A 24,863-nucleotide genomic window follows, 5' to 3' on the forward strand; every position below is an offset into this window, starting at 1 on the left:
ATAGGCATAATAAGTTTATATTTTACATTGAGCTATATCATATAGAATGATTTTTAATGTTAGAAATATTTGAACAATACGCAGTACAAGATATACATATACTCGTATTATTTACAAATGACCGCTTATTCCGATTTGTACAATTTTTAACGAGGAAAGTGTTACCAGTAAATTATATATTTAAACGTAGTATTTAAATTATATGTATAACAGAAGAGGAGAGAAATATCACAAGTGATTATCGCTATTACGTTACAACGGACGGTATTTTTGTTTATGTAAATATTGTATAGAAGTTTACGTAGATAACAGTTCACACACGAGCCAAAAAATGTTTGCGTTAGCAAGTTATCGCCATCGTCGATCATTCGTAACGATTACCTGCTTTTACACTAACACTAGCATTATCTAGTTATATCTATCCAATTTCATATATACAAGATGTACAAAGTAATCGATGGTAATTAATTACTGCAGCAGATGCGCGTCGGCTTTTCTCACATTATATTATTATATGTATGTATATCATTTTCATCGCAAATTCGATAATCATATTGCACCGCACTTTACAGGATAAAAAAGAAATGAAATGCGAATTCTTCCGAGGTACTATATGTAAGGCGATATTAGGTTTCTCAAAATATTCTTCTTTTTACGATATATGAAAATTATTCCATTGTGGTTTCGTGTTTCGCTTTCGAAAGATAGGTATGTACTATCGTTTACGATTTTTTTTTACCTGTGACTCGTGCAACTTGTTTTATTTTATTATATACAAATATAAACAAATATATATATATATATATATATATATATATATGTATTTGTACAGTTACAGTTGTTTTTTTTTTTTAAATAAATTTTTTGTCGAAACGAATCTTGCCTTGTTTTCTTCTTTTTTAAACGAAAACTCGTGGACGTATTCTGAATGAAATACATCATTGTGAAATACAGGTTTCAGTCGATCTTCGTAGACTCTGCCATAATTTTCATTATTCATGCTGCTGATTCTTATCGTTAGATATGCACTAGATCGCACTTTAATTTCTATACTTTTCACAGGAACGAGAACCGCAAACTATCACGTTGTACTCAGATGCATGTTAAATTAAGTTGAAGACGTTGTCAGCAGTTGTCGACGAAAGACGCGGTGGAACCGCTGGCAATTTCTGCGTACTCCTGTCTACTTGCCGAACAGAGCCTGCTGGTGAAGTCTGCTTCTCTTTTCCTGCGCATATAATAACGTATGCAAATTTACAAAGATGTATGTATATGAAAGATAATGTTATAAACGAGTCGATACGATTATTAAATTACTACGTGTAACTTTAAACGTTGAATATGTTGAACATCGTGTACACTGTCAACGTTACGAACATACGTCGTATGCGTGACGTGATGTCGAGGAATAGGAAAAATACCCGGCGCCTCTGACGTTCAAAGGTAATTGGCTTACCCTCTTCCCGGGATTTCCATAACGTCCACTGTGACGCTGTTGACGTAGAGGCGATCGTTACACCAGAAGAAGCAGAGCGACTTTGGTTGTAACACGTCCATATCGTAGGTCCATGAAAGCTCGACGCGTCGAATTTTCCCAAGTTCACCGGATGCACCGGCCGGATGAGCGACGACCATTCGGACTGTCGATCCATGTTCCAATTTCATGTAACCGCTACGGTTGCGGGAATGAAAGAAGCAAAAAGTTGGCCAATTAAGTTCAAAGTAGTTATCGCGAAAGCGAGACCATGAAAAAGCACGTGTCCCGTATCCGAAAGTAGCAAGTTGAGACGAGAATAGCGCCGCAAGCTGCGTGCCTGCCCTAAAATCGTCTCAAATTTCTTCGATATGCAGATCGCGTGCATTTTCGATTGGACATCGTTTTACTCCTATAGGTGAGAATACTTATAAGTCCTTCGAGTGTCAGACTGCCGTTTATTAACACTCTGAGTACGGATGAGATCGTGTTTGTATATCTGTATCTATGGCAAATTACCTTTCCTATTCGTTTTTTTCTTTATTTATCGTTTCGTGGTTTCATTTCGATAGGCAACGGTGTATTTATCGTGGTTTTCCTCTTTTACGAGGAATATTTCAAAATGAAGCGTTCGATTACCAATGAGACGATGGAATTAATTTTAATAGAATTATAGAGATACACGAAGATTACCTAGGTGTGAGATCAATGTCTCGAATAACGTCATTTTCCGCGTGAAAAGTGACTTTCAGGAAGCCTTGGACCCAACTTTCTGCGCTCGGTGGCCGGGCAAGATCGATGGTGATCCTGTAATGTCTCCCTGACAAGTAATCGAGATTTGCATGTTAATAACTTAAAAACGAAGTTATTAATTTTCGTTAATTCCATCTTTCTATTTATCAGTTATCCTATTATTATTCGGTAACTTTGATTCTATTTCTCGATAAAGAATTAAAAATCGTTTCGAGGTCGTGAAAAAATCATTTGCATTTTATCCGATCGGCTGAATGGCTGTTGCAAGTTTCTAGCGGATTCTTATGTAGGGCACGGTTAAATTAGTTTCGAGACACGTAGCAATTTTCCTCGACGATAAGCAGGGTGAAAGCAGCCTGTCGCGATTCATAATAATAAATAATTGCGTGACACCTACGCTCGGAACGGCCCGACAAGTTCGATCCAGTGCAGAAGCGTTCCAGCAAGAATCGATAAAATTCAAACGATGATCGATGGAATCTAAAATTCACTTTGAAATATTTCTAAGACGTCCGAAACGACGAATTCGCATTCAATCAGATTCTTTCCTAGAAACGCAGATTTCTTCTCTTTGGAAGCTATGCTTTAAGGTAGAAGGAATCTCCAAGTCCGTGCAGGAATATACACCGAATCGTAATCGCAATTATTCGAAAATATCGATAGAGGGCTTAAAAAATCGATGAAATCCAACGGTGAAGATATTTGTAACACTCACTGCAAAAAGGATCTTCTTTGCCAGTGGCGAAGAAGAATTTCGACCCGAGCAGAGACAGAATATCCTGTCCCATAGCCTGCCTTCCAACCAAAGCTGGACTGGTGTCTGCATGATAACCCATGATACCGCAACTAAGACTGTTGTTGCTCTTGCACGAGAAACATTCGCCTTTGAGGAAACTGGCGTAACTGGAACACTCGTGGGCCACGTATTGGCACTTGGAGTTGATGCTCTCGGTGAAGAGTTTTATGGAACGCACATGATTGCAGGCAACCAGTACTCGCGACGCTTCTTCCAGACCTTCTTTGATCAGGGTTAAAGGCAAGGAAGGGGTAGTTTCGCTGAGATCCGTGCATCCTGGCTGTTCCTTGCCATTGTTCGGGTAGAAGTCCAGGTGGCCACATGGTTGAATCATTCCATATCCGGGAAGCCCTTGTCGCGCGATAAGTTAGTTTATAATATAGAACGATTGCATAAACAAACAGAATGATTACAGCGTTGCTCGTAATTCAAATAAACGTAGTCCGTAAGATTTTATTTCGTTCAATAATCCTGCTTGTCGTTCGTTTTTTATTTCAACTTTTCAACTTTTATACTGTACTTTGTGTTTCGGTAGAATTTACCAAGTAAAAACCGCTTCGTCTTAACAAACGTAACATATACGTAGTTAACTTTCAACGTTGAAATAGCGAAACAAGAAACCAAAGTTGATAATTATTAATAATCGGATTAGAAGAGCGGGATCGGTAGGTATCCACGTTAACATATTTTTCTGTTACCTAGAAAAAAGAAGTTCTTGCCATCGGTGTGAATGACGTCGACCAACTTGGCGTCGGTGTAGTCCAGTCTTACGTGACTGGGCATCCCTTGGAAATAGGGCTCTGCAGGATCCAATCCCGTAATACGACCAACCTTCCCTCCCATCTTTTCTCCTGCGTATCCCGCGGTATGCGCCCCCAAGCTGTGTCCGATCAGGTGCACGTCATTTGGGTCCAGTCCATAATTTGTCTGCGTTTCAACAAACAATACTTTGATCTTTCCATTTCGTTTTCTTATCTTCCAATGCAGCATCTCTTTTACGAGCTTCGACATTTCAGTTTCATAGCGTTTTATATCGTAATACGTATTTAGAGATGTTCGCATCTTGTAATCACGCAAACCAAATAAATAATAAGAATATAACAACATACGATACTAATTAATTCGTATCACGTGTAAATACTTTTTGTATCCGCTGTATATGCTACACGTACATTAAATTAAGCGATAAAACCTAGAAACGAACCTAAGCGATCTAAAAGTTTGCTTTGGAATCAGATTAAACGTCACAATGTGCTATAAAGTCACTTTTTTCCTTTTCTTCTTCTTTCTTTTCTTTTCAGAAAAAAAAAAAAAAAAAAAAAAACGATTCTGCCGAGAGCAGCAAGCTTGCTCGTTCGCGAAATTCATTTTACCTGCAGGTGTTTAACGAGATGAGCTATTTCGAGGCCCACCAGTCTCGTGTTGGCGGTTGCTTGAGTATAAAGCGGCAAACTTCCTCCACCCCAGTCAACTATGATGACATTGTAGTTGTCGTGCTTCAATAATTCGTTTCTCATTTCCTGTGGCGACGATTCAACAACGGATTAGATAGGAATGCAAGTAAATCGATTAAACTAGGAAATATTATCGTTAAATGTATCAAACATGTAAATAAACTTTCAACCGTTGTATCAACTTTTAACTATCGAAAATATATTAATTTGAAACATTTACCGCCCCTACTACTTGATGCGCGAAAAAATTAATAAAATCGTATTTCACGATCAATTTTCAATTATGAAGTACATCTTACTCCAAACATCGATACGCGCGAATATTCTTACTATTCGAACAAAATAATTCCTTAATATAAAATTAATATAAAAAATATTTCCTTAATACAGGAAAACGAAAAGAGCGAAAGAGCGAAGCGAAGAGGCGATTCACTTACGTTGACCCAATTGCTGAGCGGTGTATCTATGAATCCGTGTATAATGAATTTTGTTTTCCTTTTCGGATCGAAGTACGACCGTTTTATTGACTTGTCCTTCGCGGCTGACAAGGTCTGGCCCTGTGAAGAGACGGACAGAATATTCCATTAAACAAAACTCGGTAAAAAAATAATCGGAAAATCTTGCAAACAGCGTTACGAATTAAAAAGGTCTAACCGCAAGTTGTAATTTTAGTAGTAATTAGTCGACTGGAAAGAATTATAATCGTAAATATGTACTGTTTTACTCACTTCGACGTTATTATCGTTCGTGTATAGAATAAATTTCGTATTGATGACTTCTCGTGGTAAAGGGAAGACGTTGAGCGGTCTATGGATAAGGTGATACCAGCTTCTGGTTATGTTCAGGCACCCTAGCTCGTCGTAGCATCGTGTCTCGTTCTCGACTAATGAAATAAAATCACGATGATAATAAATAAAATATAGAAAGCGAAACGGTTGCCCGAATCGTCTTTTACATCGGGTTTGACAAAATGTAATTACACGGCAACCAAGGAATGTTGACGTCGATTCGATCGCTACGTGCCCACTGCCAAGGGTCCAGGATTCCAGCGGAACAGATAACAGGAGTCAATGCGACGAGTAGCAGAATCGACGCTTCTCCGCCCTCGGTGACTCCTTGCTTCTTCCTCCTCATCCTGCAGCAGAAACAGAACGATCGATTTAGACCTCGTATCGTTAGAGGAGAGCAGCTGCAAACGCTTCCTTCGACCCAAGATTAATTAATTAACGCGCGGGTAATGAAAGGAGTCAGGAATCGCGAGAGAGATCTTTTTCGTCGAGAAAACTCGGCTTCAAGTTCAAACGTGCCTTAAAACTGCCAGACCGTTCGCGAAGATTAAATTGGGATTTGTCGTGCGTAGATTGGATCAACGTTCGATCCACTCCCAATTATTCTATTTTATTTTAACTCAAATTGTACCGAGTCATCGTTTCGAGAGGATTACGTCCGTCTAAATTTCTCTACGATTTCTTCGCCACGATTCTCTATTTATACGTATTATCTCGAAATCATTTGATTCGTCGATCGCGTTTAATCGATCGACACCGCTTTCGTTTAACTAGCGTACCTGCGCAAAGAAATCTCATTTGCCAGAAAAGAACGAGCCGAACGAGCCGAACGAACGAACGAACGAACGAACGAACGAACGAACGAACGAGCGTAAGTAGAAGCGTTCGCGAAGCCTAAGTAGAATTGGCGAGATACGATCAGACGCTTCGCTCGATCCGTCCGCGATAGTAGTCGTGGAATATGGTAAAATAATAGGGTACCGCGAAAGGAAACTTCGGATAAAATGTAACAGTAGCCTGTTATCCACTCTATCAAATTATCCACCGAGTGATGTCGATTTCGCGTCGCGCCGAGAACTATAACGACCAGCGAGTGGTTTAGATGATTTGAGAATTTAGAAAACTGGACAGAGAAGTTTACTTACAAAACATTGCGTAACTCGAGATCTCGGAACCGTGAGAAGACGATCCGTAAAAATCAAATACTCGTCACCTATGTTGAACGGAGAATAACTGGCCGATTAAATACGTATTCTCCGCTAAATGGTAATTCTCGCGTCGAAATGAGAAACCATGATCAATGTGAACTGTTTTCCCTCGGAAGCTAGAAGATTAAAACCCCGACCGTAGAATCTAAACGCTGTCACGTTGTAAACGTTGTCACGCGCGGAAATTTGCTGGAAAACATATTTTCGAGATCGTGACACGTTATAGCAACAATGCCAAGTACTCGTGCATAATTCTTAGTAGTCGAAACGAATTACCGCGTAGATGCCGACTCCTCTGTTCGCCTGTTATTATTGTATTTTCTTCGTCCTTACGCGGCACGTGTTCGTGGATATATGTAAATCTTATCTTCAACGCGCAGATCGTTGCAACCAGTACGATGGATATAAACGAACGCAAGCTCTTGGCGAAAACATAAAATTGCATAAAAGATTACGGAGTAAACGAGCGGGAGCGGGCACGATGTTGCGTAATTTTGGCGACGATGTGACGACCGTGGTGATCGCGCGGAGCCCCGCAGAAATCGCTAGATGCAACAACAGCGCGAGCAGTCTGTTTACCCGGTCCCGTTACGTAAAATCCAGTCTAATTTTCGATGACCGTGGATCGCCCTTTCGAAAATGCTTTCGATACCGCTGCTTGTTATGGAAAGCCTGTCCCATGGATCGAGGTATGGAGGTTGGCTTTCGGGTACCGGATGGACCAAAGAGGCTGGCCAAAAACCGGTCGCTCGCATTTCACCACGACTTCCAGTATTAAATAATTATTATTTCGAAAGCGAGAGTGTAACCGCGGCGCCAGCGTTCCCAGCGATTCGCAACTATCAACTGTCGTGGTTTTGCGACTGTCGAAAACGAATCGAGGCGATCGATCGTCGTAAAAATCGAAACGCGAAGGAAAGTTCGTTAAAGACCAGACTTATCTCGAAATCTGTCGTTATCTCGATTCGTTCGATTACTTTACCCGAGTTTCGACCAATCTAGCCAATCTAGCCAATCTAGCCAATCTAGCTAAAGCTAGATACGTATTATTATATCGTATTATTAGTTAGTTAGTATCAGTTGGTCAAAGCGTATAGCGCCAAGTTGTATCGAATTATATCGTGTCATAGGACAATTGTACGGAGGACGTAACCGGAGCACGTGGAACTCACGTCGGGAGCTGATGACGCGAACAATACGCAAGGGTTCACGGCTGTTAACAAATCGCGCGAATAAACTATTCGACGATATAAATTGAAGCACCAAGGATAATACGAGACCGATTGAACGAACTGGGATATCCAATTTGTAGATTCGCAGAGGTTCGCTATAATCCTGATTACGCGCGTTACGAAGAAAGCACGTTTATTAATCGCAAGGTTTGCCAGCCGGTTTCTAAGTGTAACGAATTCGGGTTTGAACACAGTGCCGTCTTCGTCGCGCAAAACACATTTTGTATCGATTTTGGCTATTCTTTCTACGTATACGTAGAATAGAATAGACACATATAAATAAGTAAATCGAATTTCATTCGTAATTCGCGAGGATTTCACGCGTTGGTTGAAAATCGATTAGAAAGCCCTGAGAGCCACTGTACCATACGTATCTTCGACTCTTCCTAATCGTTCAAAGTTCGAACAGGCCGTTTTTATACTACTTTCAACACAGCCGCGTATACGAAACAGAGGGCGCAGTCGATAGGTAGAAATTTATAAAATACGCTTCTACCGGTTGATAGATAACGCGAACGATGCCATAACTCCTCTTCGAAGCTTTCTAATTACGTTCCCTGCCGTATGCTCAGCCGGATGTTACCGCAGAAAGTAAACGACTTTTAACGAACTTGCAGCGTCGTTTAGAGATCGTGCGAGTTCTCTTTGCGCGGCCTGATTTCCGAGGAAGAATTAGGTCGATGAAAATCGCGGTGAAAACCGTTCTAACGCTCCTACTTACTCAGAGATTCGTTCTGTGACGGTCGATGGAATTTTAACGCCGCCACTCGTCCCCTTTCTCAACTTTTCTTCCTTTTCTAATACAAATTCTAATACAAGTTATCATCGATCCGATACGAGTTAGCCAATAACCGACGTTTTATTTTACATTTTATAATATATAAGGTACAATATGTCGATCGCGAACGGAAATACTAAGAAATACGCGTTCCAAGTTCGAAGACGTTTCCAGCACCGTTGTTCTTCTCGAATCGATCGTACAGCGGATTTCCTTTTTTTTAAAAAACGATCGCGTCTACGATTACCAATGTCAGCGAAGACGGTTTTCAACGATATAAATCCAAATTCCTAAAACCAATGCCGCGGAATCAACGCGACCATCGACACCTACCAAGTTCGGTTCGACCAAATCCTGGAAGAAAATACGGAGCAGGCGAAAGCATCCGGTGTCGATACACAGAACTGTTTGCGTCGATCGTACAAGAAGGAAACGAGTCAGGAATATTTGCTGCGTGAATGGCGCGAACGAGAACCACTGGGTGCCTACATATCTGCGTAAACACGAAGAGAGGAACACGATCGCGACCTAGATTCGACGTCCTTCCCTCCGGCAATGCTGTACCACTTCCTGCACACGCCTCTCTCTTCTCTTCCGAATCGACGAGGTGCCATTTTTTCGTCCGTTTGCTTCCTTCAACCGGACTTTTCTCTTTCTCGTTTCTGTCGAGGACGAAGAACGCGTCGCGCCGTAAGAAAGTCGTCTAAACGGCACACGCAGCGAAAGCAGACGCCACGTAGGGCAGCTAATGCCACTTTATCGCGTCCAACCGATCGTTTCGTATAACAGCGTTCGAGGCTAAGAAAATTTCGGCAAGTTTCGTACGACACGCGCGATACGTTGCTACAAACGTTTCGTCGCGCGTGTTTCGATATTTCCGTCAGCCACCGTGTATACGCACAATGAAACTTTCTTCGTGCCACTTTGCCACTTTGAAACGTCGACAGATTTAACCCTTCGTCGGCAACCGAGCCTGCAACCTTATCGTCGTTAAATCTTAAAGTCGCTATTACATACTCGTATATAATTGTCGCTTATCCGAATAGCGATCACCTACTATGACGGAACTGTTGCAATTACACGATGGTCTATCTATGGAAATGACAATTCTCTCGTTATCGTCGCGACGCAACATGGTAATTTCCTTGTGGCGCGAGGGATTCGAGATCACGATCGTCGTTTTATAATTACAACGAAGGAAATACGGATGTTACGCTTCTCTTTTAATCGCTAGGAAATAGATGGAAAAGTAATAATTTTTCGATAGCCAGCACCGATCTTCCAACGATTACATCGGTATTAGCGAAAAATCAAATTTCAAATATTCACAGGCCTACTACGATCTTTAGATTTAGTGGAATTTAGCTACTAATTTCTATAATCTCTTATCCGATCGCTTTTTAATCCCGAAAGTCGTCGTTGCATCGCTCCTCGGTCGAATTACGGTCGCTCGCAGCCGAGTAAAGTCGTATCGAGGATACGCATTCTTATAACGCGGACAAGGTTTCGACGTAGCTCGTAAACGAGAGCCGAACAATCGACCTCTCGAATAATCCAGGTTCCCCGAGCAGAAAAAGTTTTGCGAAAGTGGCACGGCTTTTTTTTTCTTTTTTCTTTTTCCACGACTCGAGCTGCATCCGAGCGATACTTTGTCCGACGTTCGATTAAATTGTATCGTTGCCGTAACTAATTACACAGGAAGTATAACGGCGCGCGTGGTCGCCGAAGTAAAGCGTATTTATGCTCAAAGGACGATTACTACAGCCTTCTTTTCCTTATAGCGACGCTTTTCGAACTTGTACGTGTCCCTAAATAATTCATATAGAATGAGACGTAAATCGATCGTTTATTCTCGCTTGGATAATAGAATTTCCTAAAACTGAATTACATCGTTAAGCGGGAAATAGGAACCGTAATTCTATCGCGGTTTCTCTTATCGACTATATAAATTTCGATTGGTATTGTTCGACGCTTGTTCGGTTTATCGTTGGATACAAAGTAACGATCGTTTTCGTTGCAAGCGAGCGTGCGTGGCCGCATAAGTGAAAGTAATTTACCTGTTCCGTCACTTTTACGCGCAAGCTCTCTCAAATCGCAAATTGCTTCAAATGTTTCCACGAGGATGCGCAATTAATATTAAGAGGTGGCAAGGTAATTGAAATTCTTCGGTGGTGTAATTTCACGTGGTATCCTGCGCCGCGCTGCAGCGAATCGGTATTTACTAGTTTGAAAAGCAGTGAAAGTGGCCATCGCACGCACAATGGATTCCTCGTTTCCCTTCGATCGAGGTAAACAAACGGCTGCGATTAAGCCCAACTCCGATCGATGACTCTATTCCACGTTTAACGTTTCACGACCCGCAGACCTTCGAGTAACGCGTGTTTCGCTTCCCTCGATTTATTTTACAACAATTCGCTTCCACCGGTTTAATTTACGAACCGAGCTCGATCGATTTTAATAATTCCGACTAACGTTTTGTATCGATCGTTGAAAAATACGAACCAGACGATACGGATAGTTGTTGTTTTATCAGCTTTGCGACCGAAACAAGTAAGGCTTTCGTACCTTTTCGCAGATAATCGAAGATCGCATCGAACGGCGTACAGAAAAGCGTATACATAGTTCGATTTGAAAAGAACGAAGCTCGAAATGCCACGTCCACCAAGACAAGGACTTTGCGACCGTCGCGAGATATCCCTCACGTTTGAAACGCTTTTTCCAATAACGTACAGTTCATTGAGATATTTTCGTGGATCGGTTAAAACGAGACAAGCCTGTATACTTGGAAAAACGGTACGTTTGTTAATCATACCTCTCTCGATATTAGTTATTCGGATGCTTCCACTACAGGGTAAACGATTAAAGCAATCGCCACGTATTTACTTATACTAGACCACTTATACTAGAAATACTCGTGTAATCACTAATTTATCCCTGACGTTCTCCGCATTTGGACGCGCAAAGCGACAGTCGACCGCCGACTTTGAAACGTATTTGCGATACGCGAGTCATTGCAGTCTCGTTTTACGCAAAGATGGAAAAATCGTTGCGACGTCGGAATCGAGGTGCACGGCGGTGAAATTTATTCCTTGGTCTGCGAATTTCAGGCCACGCGTGTTACATAATCGCGCGTAACAAATACGAGAACAGGAGAGACGAGAGGCAAGAGAGATAGATAGAGAGAGAAAGGCTCGATTACGTTAGTCGTAAATAAAAATCGAAAGCATTTCCCTAGCAGCGGTACGATGCGTTAGGTCACGAGGATGATTCGGCGGTTCCACGCGCGTTTCTCTTCTCTTTCGAACAGTCGAGACCTTTTATTTCGTTGCCTCTTTTTTTTTTTCTTTTTTTATGCCAATCAATCTCCATCGAAGACGACCGAACAGGCATCGATTTCGATTGCTTCTCGCAAGGTAAGAAGATACGATCAACGACGACGGTAAAAATAAGTCGAGCTTTGTAAAAAGACGATTCGCAGCGTCGACAGCGAAAATCCAACGACAGCAAAATTGCGATATTTCTGGCAAAGCCGCGTTCCGCGCGAAGCCCGTGCTCGTTTCCGCAAGAGTGGTTCGAACTTTTGAAAAAACTTGACCGTCCAGAGGTCAAACAACAACAGCATGCGATAAACCGTTTCTTCGTCTCTCAAGTTCACGTGCACCGAGTCGACACACTAACGATAGTTTGTCACGTTCCACGGTTTTAATTGGAACGATCCAGCCTACATCGAGAAAGAAGGTGGCGAGAGGGGTAGCCAGCGACGGCCTCGAGTACCGGCCGCAAGTGGAACGAGTCTCGGACGGTCGTTGCTCGCAACAACCTTCTATCCTGTTATTAAATATATTATATAAAAGCGCAAGAAACGAGACTCGATTTGCCGCGAACGTTCTACTTCGATTCGCTCGGATCGATTTAGAATTAGTTGGAAACTGCCAGATAGAGGACTACCAGACGGAATTCCATAAAACGAATGGTGGATATCAGACACAGACGAGATCTAAGCTCGACTTTCCCGACGATTTCACGTCCGCTTACTCAGCGATTATATCGGACACGCGTCGCTGTAATCTCGTCGAATTCGACGACCTTGCGACGACGAGCAACAAAAGCATTTACGGCTCTACAGGACGTACGCGTGTCGTCGCTCGCTCCGAAACGTACCTACGAAGCCTCGCGTCGACTCTGTCTCTACGCGTCGCTCTACGCTTTCCACTTACTTTCGCACGGAGGATCGCGATTTTCATTACATCCGCTTAAAACGTAATTCGTAAAACGTTTGTCACTCGTTTCGGTATGTTGATACACTGTTCAAAGTCCTCGAGCATGGACATGCGTCTATGACTCACCCGGTATTATACAACTCGATTTGTCGGCCTTCCGCGACATTAATCGATCGTGTTGGTTATCCGGTAAATGTCAAGGTGATTGCCATCGTCTTTCCGACGAAGCTCGGGAATAATTGGCCATTTTGTTGTTCTCGCACGGTTACGATATATTGGAACCAATCGGCTGCTTATATATACGATATAACGAAACATACGTATCGTGTACTAAATTGCCCTAAAGGGAAAATTCTTTAGGAAAATTTGGTAAATAGCGATATAACGAAACGCGGTAAAAGTAGCAACCGCGGTAAAAGATAGGTGGAAAGTAAATGGTCGATAAAATATTAATCACGTTCGAGAATAAAATTTGTAACGCGTATTACAAATCAACTTGCGTAACGAAATTACTCTCGAGCGCTCGTAAATGCGTGTATTACAATAAGTATAATAACATTCGCCACAAACCACGAGAACGGCAATGTTCGAGCTGTTGGGAACGAAGGAAAGGCAAGAAAACGTTAGCAGGTGGGCGAATTCGACTTTATGGGGCGTTTCACCGCGGCAAATGGGTTTCAACGATAAACCACAATAAGACGTATTTGGCCAGAAAACGTGTTTCTCGATAAATCAGCCGGGTTCGTGCAACTTTCAAAAATTTGTATTTCACTCTGTATTCAGTTTTACTACCTTGCCTCGCGTTCCACCGCGTATCTTGCATTTTTCCAACGTTAATTAATTTGCTTCTAATCGACTAAAGTCGTTTCTTCGAATTGCTCGAAGAATTATCGTTTTCACGCAGCCTTATACTTACTTTACATACTTTGATAGTTTCTGCTCTTTCTAGATATATTTACGAAACGTTAGATTTTGTTATAATCGATAATAACGATCGACGCAGTTTGTTTTAACGTAGAACAGGCGGTTTCTTTCTTTCCTTCGTTTCTCTTTCCTTCCTTTTTTTTTTCTCTTCATTTTTCTTTAAGGGAAACGCGTAAGGCTTCGAACGAAATGCTTTGTATCATATAATCGATCTATTTCCGTAGCACGTATTGCGCGTAAACACGTAGCAAAATAAGTTTCTGGCGCAGGTATGTTTACAATAGCGTGCATCGTTTACCACCGCTGGATTGATAGCTTTCCAGCATACGGCCTTTACACTGACCTACATATCGGACGTAACGGTGGCCGTTGGTTGGCGCGCAACGAAACCATGTGCTCGCTACCATCCACCGTGTAACCCTATCTACGCAAATTCCACGGCGTTTCCCGTGCTCTTTCACATACTCCGGATAAAATACGTTTTACTACGTTGTAACGTTTAATTTTGCAGCAGAAACTAGCGAGAATGCACGGTGATAAGAGTGACAAGCGCGAACCGAGTTTCGTTCGAAAACTTCGATATCGCATTGCGAATTTTTACAAATCCGTGGTCTAGTTGCGAGATTCGAAGAAGAATTTGAAAACGCGTAAAGTAAGATGGTGTTTCGTAATAGCGCAGTGGAGCTGGCTTCCTGAAAGAACAAAACCCGCAACCATATCGCAACACCGAAGAGAAAGAGAAAGTGGATTTTGTCACGTATGTAGCTTACACGCGAGTAACTGATTTTCAGAATGTACGTTGAGAGATTAAATCCTTGAAAAAAAAAAAAAAAAAAAAGAAAGAAAAAGGAAGGTTTTACATCCTTGCACCTTTAGGTTTTACAGCTAAGGTTTTACAACTTCACCTTTCGATATTTAGCTAGCAAGACCTCGACATCTTGTAACTTGGAATTAAACGCGATGATCGAAAAACAAATAAAAATCAAATTACGAAATGTCGAACGAACTTTGCTACTTTAATCGACGGAAACACTTCTTACGTTGCTAGTAGTAGTAGTAGTAGTAGTAGTAGCTAGTAGTATTTTTTCTACACTTTGTACCGTGGCACAAGCGTAAACCTTGGTCAAGACACCTAGTCGAGATCTCTTGGGCAAATCAAACTGTATTTCCTTTGATTCTCCGGGTTTCTGGGACGTTATTACGTAAGTTGCTCGATGACTAATCATTGCCATTGAAACCCGATACCGACCTAAATCCAAAAGCTCGAACGGCGATGGGTCGAAGGAGATAAAGAAAAAATGCGGATTTTTTCGTTCGTTTCGTAACGTACGGCTTCGATGGCAAAGAGGTTCGTTGTAAGAAAAGTGAAAGTGGCGAGTCTCCGATTAAACGCCTCTATTAATCAAAATTAGCGAGTTCCTCGAAGCAATTAAACATTGTGCACAAAATCGATTACAATACGCGATAAATTAGTTGCACCGCGGATGGAGATTTTCATCGATTTTCATAGGATCGAAATTGGTGCCAGTTGGAACGTTCGGTCGGCAAAAGGAGAATTTTTGCGTTTTGCGTAGAGTGTTTTGTAGATTTCTGAAAGTTGTCGGCAAAAGTCTCGCGTCGATAGTTTAATTTATGTGGCAAAGTGAAATGCGATTAGCGATAGCACGAGCTTAGTTTGTATTCATTCAGGAAAGTTGCTCGAATAGTTTGCATTGGAGCGAAATTTCCTTGTTTTAATTTTTGAAATATTCGAATATTTTATGTCGGAAAGATTTGATCATTTTGCCAAAATTAGTACATATTACGCGAGGCGTTTGGATTCGTCGAATGATCAAAATTTTAATATCGAAAAAGAACTCAACGAAACACGACAGATTTATTAAAGGACGTCTTCCGTCCTTGATACTTTGAATAATCGCATACTGAATACCACGTTGCTCCGCTGACTTTGCAGTTTCTCTCTCTCTCTCTCTCTCTCTCTCTCTTTCTCCAGGATCGCGATTACTTTCTAGTTCAAGGGATCATCGAGATACGACGTAGATGCGACGATCTCTAGCCGCTAGAACACGATGAACTTGTGAGTTACGATTGAAATTCAGCGGTCATGGAACGAGTTTCCACTTTCCTTTTCGTTTATCGTTCGGTTCGACGTGGCAAGGACATTTAATGGGAAATCGAAAGAGTAACTGGTCAATTTTTTGGCGCTACGAGAAATCTCACTCGACCAAGATGCACCTATGAGTTACGATTGAAACGCGGCGGTCGTGCAACGAGTTTCCACTTTCTTTTTCGTTTACGACTCGATTCGATCGTGAGAATATTTTACGAAGCGTCGAAAAACGCTTGTCCATATTTCTCGAACTTTGTTCGTTTGGTTAGCCGATCGTTCGTTATTTCGAACATTGCAATCCTACGGAGGGGAATTACCAGAGAACACGAAGAAATAAATCGAGAGAGATTTCACGGATGGTTTATCGCGAAGAGGCGCACTCTCGATAGGAGAATTCCGGCTAAAAGTAAAATCCCTCTCGGCGATACTAAGTAATTTCTATCTAGTTATCTATAGTATTCTAGCTATACATTTCTACAGATATCGATCGAGTTTACGTAAAATTAATTTACAAGCAGCACGCAACGCGTCAGAGAACAAACGCGTCGTAAAGAGGCGAACGATTCGATTCTTTTAGAAAAAGACGATCTCTCGCGAGATGATTCCTCGGATAACGTTTCGAGAAAATGATCCAACTGAATCGCGTGATGGCAGAGCGCAGCGATCCATACGGATGCGGGTGAAACCTTCGCGTAACGTACTTCCTGAATCCTTTCTTTTCGTTTATTTCGCGCACCTTCTTCCCATACGTTTCTTTGCCTTACGCGTTGCATTCGTCATTTTCGCGAAAATAGCGACGGTCGATCGACCATCGTAACGCGATTCGCGCGTCTCGTAATAGCGCGCGGTTGTTGAAGTTTCGATCGTGCTTGCAAGAGCGTGTTGCGCGTTGCGTTTTGCGTCACAAGCAGCCGTACATCGAATGCTTCCTGCGATAAACAACGCGTATCTCGGCAAGAAGATTTTCAAATATCTCCAAGGCAGGCAAAAGTTCCATTCCATTCTAATCTCGCGTTAAAGCACCGTTTATTCGAGATATCATCGGAAATCGTCTGAAAATGCAGGCTACTCGCCGCGTAATTGCCCATTAATAAATCGCGTCTCTCATTTTCTTCGTCGAGATAGCAATGCCACTTAACTCGATGTGATCGAACGAAAGCCTGGAACAGGTAGGTCGCTGCTCCCTTCCGATCCATCGACGATATTCTTCATTTTGAAATTTCGAAAGAAAGGAAATTAAGGCGAAGCCGTGGAACCGTCACGACTTTTCCGATTTCGATGCTACTTGAACTTTGACGAATACTTTGATGTTGCGAGGCTCGACGTTTTCAACGTATTTCTGCTTCGCGTGTAAGCGTCGGTGGTCGCGGCCGTAGTTTCCCAGACACAGCGGAGTGCCGTATTAGCCGAGATGCTTCGAGTCTTAACTTCGAGCGAGTACGGTCCTTATCGACGTAGAAAACGAATAATTGGTATTATTTTACGAAATAGAAGAAGCGCTATCGTTTCGAAAGCGAAAAAACCCGAGCCAAACCCGATCGATATTGTAGCGGTTATTGTTATTATTATTCTTACTATTATTATTACTGTTGTCGTCGTTGTGATTATTATTACAACGAAATATAAAAGTTCTTTTTACAGCCTCGTACAGCCGGTTACCTCGTAAGCATCTGGTAAGCTCTATTCGACGTTCGTTTATATACCGTGCTGTAAACACAAAAGATAAGAGTTACGTTATACCCGCCTTATACGTCCGCCTTAAGCCGACGATCGATACGAACGCACGATCATAGGCTGAATTCACTGTAGCGGTACCGATAGCTTTTTGCCAATATCTCGGAAACTATGGCAGATATAACGAATCACTTTTATCCTCGTTCCATCGTGGGATTTTAGGAAAGTTGAAATATCGGTTAATCGAGTATAAAACTAAACAGGCGATAAATAACCGAATAGTGTTTGTTTCGAATAGTATTTGAAAAGCTTGTTTCGAGATGTCGAGCGTTTCAGGCTAGCAAGTAGGAAACGCTAAAGACTGAAAACGAAGCGGAGAAATCAGGAAACCGACTCGTGGAGAAATATTCGTTGGACGTTGCGAAAGAAACGTAAGGATTGTAAAAAGAGCAAAGCAGGTAGTGGTTTCGGAAACGTGTAAAATCGGAAACTAGCCTCTTCCTGGCGAAAATTACTCGATGGTTAAACCCGTTAACTCGTGCTCCGGCCGCGGAAAACACAGAACGTAATTCGGCGATCGTTGCTGTGTTCGTCGGCGCTAAAGGACGCAAAACAGATGCAATTCACGCAATCACGAAGAAATCTGCTCGTTCGATTTCGATTCCACCAGTCACTCTCGGCTCGTTTCCTAGTTCCACGGAGATCGTAAACCTTTCTTTTTAACTTTGTCCGCTCGTTACTTTCGTTTTGAGTTTTTTTCTGAAAGTATCATTCTCTCGTGCTCGGCAACCGATTTTCAAACATTGTACTTTAACGTTGAAATCGTCGTATATTTTGTAGGCAAACGTTTGCTTCCTTATTCCGCTATTAATTATTATTATCGAGTATTGTAAAAAGATCGATCGTATAGTTATAGAAAAGATCTCAGCGTTGAAAGTAATCTGTCCATATCACGTTCCAAGAGTAAATAAACTCGAACAACGGTTAACAGTTTTTTAATTACACGCCAATTAACTTAATAATTTCGCAACGTTTTTTACCAAACTCTTCCGTCTCGATAAGAACGTTATTCCTCGAATTTCTGTACCTTAACGGTTAATTATCGTCGAAGACGAGACTCGCTCCTCGCTTTTTGATCTTTTGTTTTATCGCGTAATTGATCTTTCTAGTTTCCAGCCGAACGTAGATCGTCGGAAAATTGCTAACAAAACTGACATCGCGTTTTCTTCGTTCCAAATCTTACTTCGGGTTCTATCGTCCTTTTATCTACCGAATAGTCCTTACGATGATCGAACAGCGTAAATTACATCATCCTGTCGTACGCGTCACGACACAACGAAAGAACGTGAACGCTATGTCCCTTTCGGATCTTTCAGAATCTATGGACGTGCACGCACGCAAAGAAGCAAAGCGTTACGCTCGTACAACCCTCGTGCAACGAACTATCGACGAACAAATGGGATAAAGTTGAAATTTAGTTAGGATATGAAATTTTCGAAAAATACAGAAAAACGTTTGAACGATAAAAGGGAGAACGATCGTCGATAAGATGACCTGTAATCTCCTGAAAACTGGCCAAATGTTTCTGGCGACGTGGTCCGCTTCGATCGCGTAAGATAAATACGTATATTATTCGTCGACGATTCAGAGTGGCCAGACGAAGAGTCTAGAATCTAGAATCCTTTGATACACACGCCTACGTGCACGTAGGCATGTCTCTGGAGAAAGTATGAAACACTCGCTAGTGTAACCCGTAAGCCTGGCTTTAGAGAGGCCTGCTGCTCTTTCCTCGCTAGCATTGGAAAATTTGTGCTGATTTATTTCTGTCGTAGCTTCGGTTTTTCTAGATGTCGCGACCCTTCCATCAGCTTCGATGTGATTTTCTTACGTTTGTAAAATAGACGTACAGTTGGTTCGTTAAACGTTCGATTTCTAACGATTTACATTTCGTTAAATGCTAGGCAGTTTATATATCGATGTTCGAATATTAAAAAGTAGGGGTACACGCGTAAGTGCTAAACTATCTAACCAAAACGGTATACACGAATGTTGGAAAATTTGAGATAACCTACATCGGTAATACCTGTAAAGAGAATTGGTTGTAATGTTAGAAAATTCACGTAGGTAAATGTTAAAAAGTAAGAAATTTGCGTATATAGATGCCAAATTGACGTGCGACTCGTAACGATGACAAACTTAAACTTTGAACGATAAATAAATATTTCTGCCGCAGCTTTGTATCGTCGTGAAAAACCGTATTACACTCATTCATTGGCGTTTGACGTTCGATATTGACATAAACGGATCTTTCATTTCTAACGGTACAACGCTGATCGTAAGTGAACGTACGCATCTCGTACGTCGCGTTATTGCCAAAAAAGAGGAAACGTTCTTGTACTCGATAAACGTCGAGCGCGAATATATTATAGCTTTGGGCAGCCGAGTTACAAAAATCAATTTGCGATTCCAGTTTTTGTGAAAATCGCACAACGGCGCGATTTTATTACTTCTACCCTCGACGAGGTTGTGGCATCTTTTGGCGGACGTCTCGAAAGCTAAGAGGCAGCTTTTTACAGAGTTCGAAGCGACGTAAAAGCGATACGAAACGTGGGCTTACAACGTAACGGGGAAACGTAAGCTACTGCTATCGTATAATCTATTTTCATTTCTAATAATATAATTTCTGTAATTGTAACTTAAATGCAGCTTTATTTACGTTCGAATGACATAAATGTAAACGAGTTCACATTTTTTACTATACTAGAGATGTCTTAGCGCCACCTTCGAGATTTGTAGTGTATTTGGTATGCTGTTTCGTAACAAAATGGGTAATTAAAAGTAATCTAATCGTTTGTACGTATGTGTTTAGATAAAATACAAATAAAATAGAGATTTATTATATTACAAGCAAAAACTTGAGCAAACAAAGCAGAAGAAACAGGGGCGAATGGATAGCGGCGACGTGATCATCCGGAACGAAAACAGGTACAAAGGAAGAATCGATTTATGTTTTGGAAACGTCTTGTACGAAAGAAAACACGTTGCCTTTGCCACGACCAGCACGCTATTCGCGTTCCAATACAGTCGAAAATCGTATTTCGGAAATATGTTATAGCAAATATGTAAGCAACGATTTACGTTTCGATACGCGTTAACTTGCAGCATCGCTCGTTCGATTACATTTAACCGACGTGTCGGCAGAAAGACACGCTCTGATAGTTTAAAAGAATTGAAAGACAAATTACGTATTCCACGACGCGAGCAGAGTATCCGAGGAAGGAGTATAGAGGAAAAGATCGACGATAGCCAGATGCGGTTGTGGGGAAAGGGTTAGACGATTGTGAGTAAAGGAAAGGAGAAGAACGATAGATTACGTGGACAGAAGGGGGAAGAGAACCGACGGAATATCACGTAGAAAAGGATAGCGGGTCGAGTAAGATTTGCGAATATTCCAATTATCTCAAGTATCGTTATTTGCCATTAAAGTATCGTATCGGTGTACACTTGGCGCTCTTTTTACGCGATTCTCTCTTACCTCGCCTTTATCTATCGTTTGTTTATCGTCTATTCGCTTTTACACGGTTGTTTTTCCGACGCGCGTTAAAAGAGTCTCGGGCACCTCCGACTTGAAATTAGAAATCGATAACAACGAAGAGCGTTAGGTGGGAGCGAATGGTACGCGAAAGAATGGCTATGAGCGAGCGGCAGTACGTAAGTGAGATACGTACGTAGTTTCGAACGTCGAACGAACGAATTATGACTACAATCGAAGTTGATAAAAAAAAAAGGAAGATAATAACGAGAAAGGGTAAGGAGAAATACGACCAACCGATAACCTGGGACGTCGTTTCGCTGTAATACCTCGTACGTTCTGCGCGATTTCAAAGGATACGATAAAAGGATATAACGAGGAATTAAGGAATTAAAGAGAATCGCTCGTAGAAAACTTGTATACTTTATGACGCAGTCGAAATTCGTGAAAAAGAGAAACAGAGGATGCCGAATTCCGACGTGCCACCTTTTATTTGTAAACAAAACTCGATGTTCCGTTCGTATCGGATAGATGGTACGGACAAGACTTTTATATTTTTCTCTGCAGAGACGACGTTAAACACCGTACACCGTCTTCTAGCGTTATTAATAACTATTTCGAACAGGGAATTGATATTCATCTCGATGTAGTATACGCGGTCACGTTCGAATATATCAATACCGTTGCAAGTTGTTTATTACGCGCTTCGAAATATCCTGTTGGCCAATGTTGCCGAAAACAACGCCAGAAACCACGACACCACGCTACGAACGCCATTTAAACTCTCGTTTGACAGCGTGCCACGAATTCGAATCGTCACGAATGGAAACAGCGAACGTGATTCGAATGGACGAATGATTTTGATGCTGTTTTATCCAACGATCCGGTGTTGGTTGGATCCGATTGAACGATACAGTTATCAAGGTCAGTTACCGGCGAGATCGACGCAAGAACATGCGATTCGTGATTTTGTAACGTTGCTCGATGCACCGTGCACGAGATTCGGATGTATAACGAGTCGTTTAACGTTCGTTTTATTCGTTGTACGTATACCGTAATACTACGAATCTAAGATCTATCCGCTTTAATTCGTTTCGATGAAACCAAACGAACTAACGACAAAATTAACTAACTAACCAACGAAACTAACGACAAAAGGAAACACGATACGGGTTTACTAATTTTCGCTAGTAACGCGCAAAATAAATTAAGCCGATCGAAACGAGGAATTCCAATTTTTTAGTATCTTCGAAATAAAAGACTTATATTTTGCGGAATATAGAGCATCGTGTATTTTTCTACAGAGATACGTCGGATCTAAGGAAGATTAAAATTTCTAATTTCTCTTACGAAAATAGACGCTCGTTCGAATTGTTCGAATTGTATAAAAATCGTAGAGGAAAGCATTAATCAGCCGATCGTCGTGCATTCATCGTGACTGTTGCTTTCACCTTTATACACTCGGTATTTCGCCAGCTGTACTGTTACTTCGTCCTCTAAACCATCCATTAAATCCTTCGTTCACCGCGAACCTGATGCGGAAACCTGCTACCACTGTTCGATGCTCGATGATCTCGCGGCCCTGACACTCGCGCTCTCCACTCTGCTATGTGGTTACTTTAATTACGGTTAACAACGATCGTTATCGTATCTGACGTCGTCAAACAGATTTGAAACGCAGTTATAAAATTTACACCAATTATACGTGTTTACACAACGATCGTTTTCATCCTGACTAACGGAATTTATTTACCGAATATTTAGAGGCTCCTAGTGTTGGGTGGTTAGTAGCCAGTAGGTACCTAGCGCCAGAATACCGTTGTACATTTTACACTCGTGTAACAAATATTTTAGTATACCTCCGATTATCCTACCATCGTTCTATTATCCGTATTATCCTACTATATTCACAGTCTACTTACAACCTCCTTTCCAAGCACCATTAAATTCAGAAATGCTTTATCTTGCTAGCGAATCTGAATATCCCGAAGAAATTTGCAAGAAATTGCAAGTTCAATTTCTTCGTTTCAATTTCCTTTATTTATCAATTTGTAGGCTTAACTCGACGCACGAATTCCGTATATTTTCGACACGTTGCCTTCGCAGCCGCGATGCATTGCGATATACATTTACCAAAACGTTTAACTTTTGCGAAATATCGTATCGTGTTTGCCAACTTCTTTTCCGGCGATATTAGCCAGGTCATTTGCATCGTCGACAATTTGGTAGCTTACGAAAATTTTATCTCGGTCGTTGTACAGAAATCCGTTGAAATCGATCTCGTTGAAACAAAACGATTAGGTATTTCGGCCATCAGTGTAAGTTGCCGATCATCGTGTTAATCGCTGTAATTGTCTTCTTTAACGGGATCGCTGCTACGTTTCGCGAATTCGCAGACAGACCTGTTCCTCTCGCTAGTTTCGTAGCCTCCGATTTAGACACAAAGTTCTTAAAAACCGGTTAAAATGTTTTCTTCGGCCGGACACTTTCGTCGCCGATCGTTGATCTTCCGATACCAATTTTGTCCGGAGCTCGTATTTAAAACCGATACGGTGCGGTTAAGCGTCTCTTCTCCGGCAAATATTATCGGAAAAACGGTTCTACTCACATTTTTCAAGTGCGTCTATCATGTCACAGGCTCACGTGTCTCTCGGTCTCATCGTGACGATGACTACTACTGCTGCGGTCCAATGTCAGCCGAAAAACGCTCGAGTGTTCGGTCGGTGTGGTAATTCACATGACAGTCTACCGTGGTATACCGATGGCAAACTGTTCGCGAGTTTCCGTTTTCCGTGCAACGAAGGCTCGGACTCTCGACCGACGAAACACACGAGAGAAATCGATATCGACCGGATCCTATCGAAAGGATGCGACGCGGTGAGAGGCCGACTCTCGACTGAACTCGGCGAGCGTGCAGCCTTGCAACTTTAACGTTCCGAAATCTCCAGTCCACCACCTGGTTGTTCTCCTGCGAATGGTGGGGAATGCAGACAGATTCGCCGATGCGGTGTACTCCTCGGAATAATTGGCTGGTATTCCTCGATCTTGCTTGCAATTCGTTTTAAAGAGAACGGCGTGGTCCGAACTTGTTTATCAGTTTCTTTAAACCAGATACGGTACGTTTACACGCAACGTACCGAGGAGCGTGGCAACGATATGGACAGATTTTGAAATTCCGATTTCTTTTCTTCGGCCCTTTTCTACGTTTGCTTCGGCGAGTCAGGCAATCGTACACAGGGATAGTTGCGGCTCGAGTTCCACGAGTTACAGTATCGAACAAACGCGATCGCAAATTCTACGACGAAACGATCTCGTAATGGTCAAATTTGTTCGCGAATAATCTGTAATGGAACGCGATCTTGATAAAGGATTATATAAATCAAAATGTCTGTTTCTTATTACATATCGTATCGAGCTTCGACAGTTCGAGGCTTCGTACTTGCGTCTACTTGATCCACCGCCGTAGTAGCGTTATTGGCGGTTCGGTTTATTCTTCATGCGGCAAATTCGACGACCTTGATCGAGAAGATATCCTACTTCCTCTTCCTGTTCAACGATCAGGAAACACATTGTTAGGCGTTCCACCAACGCACGATGTTACATAGTCGGAATATTACCGATTCCTTCGATTGTAACTTAACGTGTCCTAGCAACGGGTGTTTCGTGTTTGACAAACTTGAACAATACTAAACAGCGTTATTAGCGTGAATTCGTGTCATGCTCTCGATCGAGTCGTCTCGAATTAGATACCCGTACGGGCTGTGCCGTGGAAAAATAGGCAAAGCTATTGTACGTGTAAGCGAATATGTAGCGGAGAATTATATTTTAAGTAAAAATATGCTAAAGCGGAAGAATCAGACTAGACGAGGAAAAAAGTAGAATCTTATATTTACGGGATAAGCGATGAATTGGGCCTGAAA

General features: G+C 41.8%; 1 protein-coding gene across 1 annotated transcript; it reads right to left on the reverse strand.

The window, feature by feature from the left end:
* Positions 1-861: 861 nt before the first annotated feature.
* On the reverse strand, positions 862-23,819 carry LOC117237655 (pancreatic lipase-related protein 2-like). Its single transcript, XM_033501825.1, has 10 exons — positions 23,552-23,819; positions 5,458-5,612; positions 5,206-5,360; positions 4,915-5,034; positions 4,397-4,543; positions 3,722-3,950; positions 2,943-3,374; positions 2,168-2,294; positions 1,457-1,672; positions 862-1,228 (listed from the first exon to the last, which is right to left on the reverse strand). Coding segments are annotated over exons 1-10 (1,686 nt in total). The 5' UTR covers positions 23,554-23,819; the 3' UTR covers positions 862-1,125.
* Positions 23,820-24,863: the final 1,044 nt, after the last annotated feature.

This window comes from Bombus vosnesenskii, unplaced genomic scaffold, assembly GCF_011952255.1.
Source record: "Bombus vosnesenskii isolate JDL3184/JDL3185 unplaced genomic scaffold, Bvos_JDL3184-5_v1.1 scf7180000013395, whole genome shotgun sequence".
NCBI lineage: Eukaryota > Metazoa > Arthropoda > Insecta > Hymenoptera > Apidae > Bombus > Bombus vosnesenskii.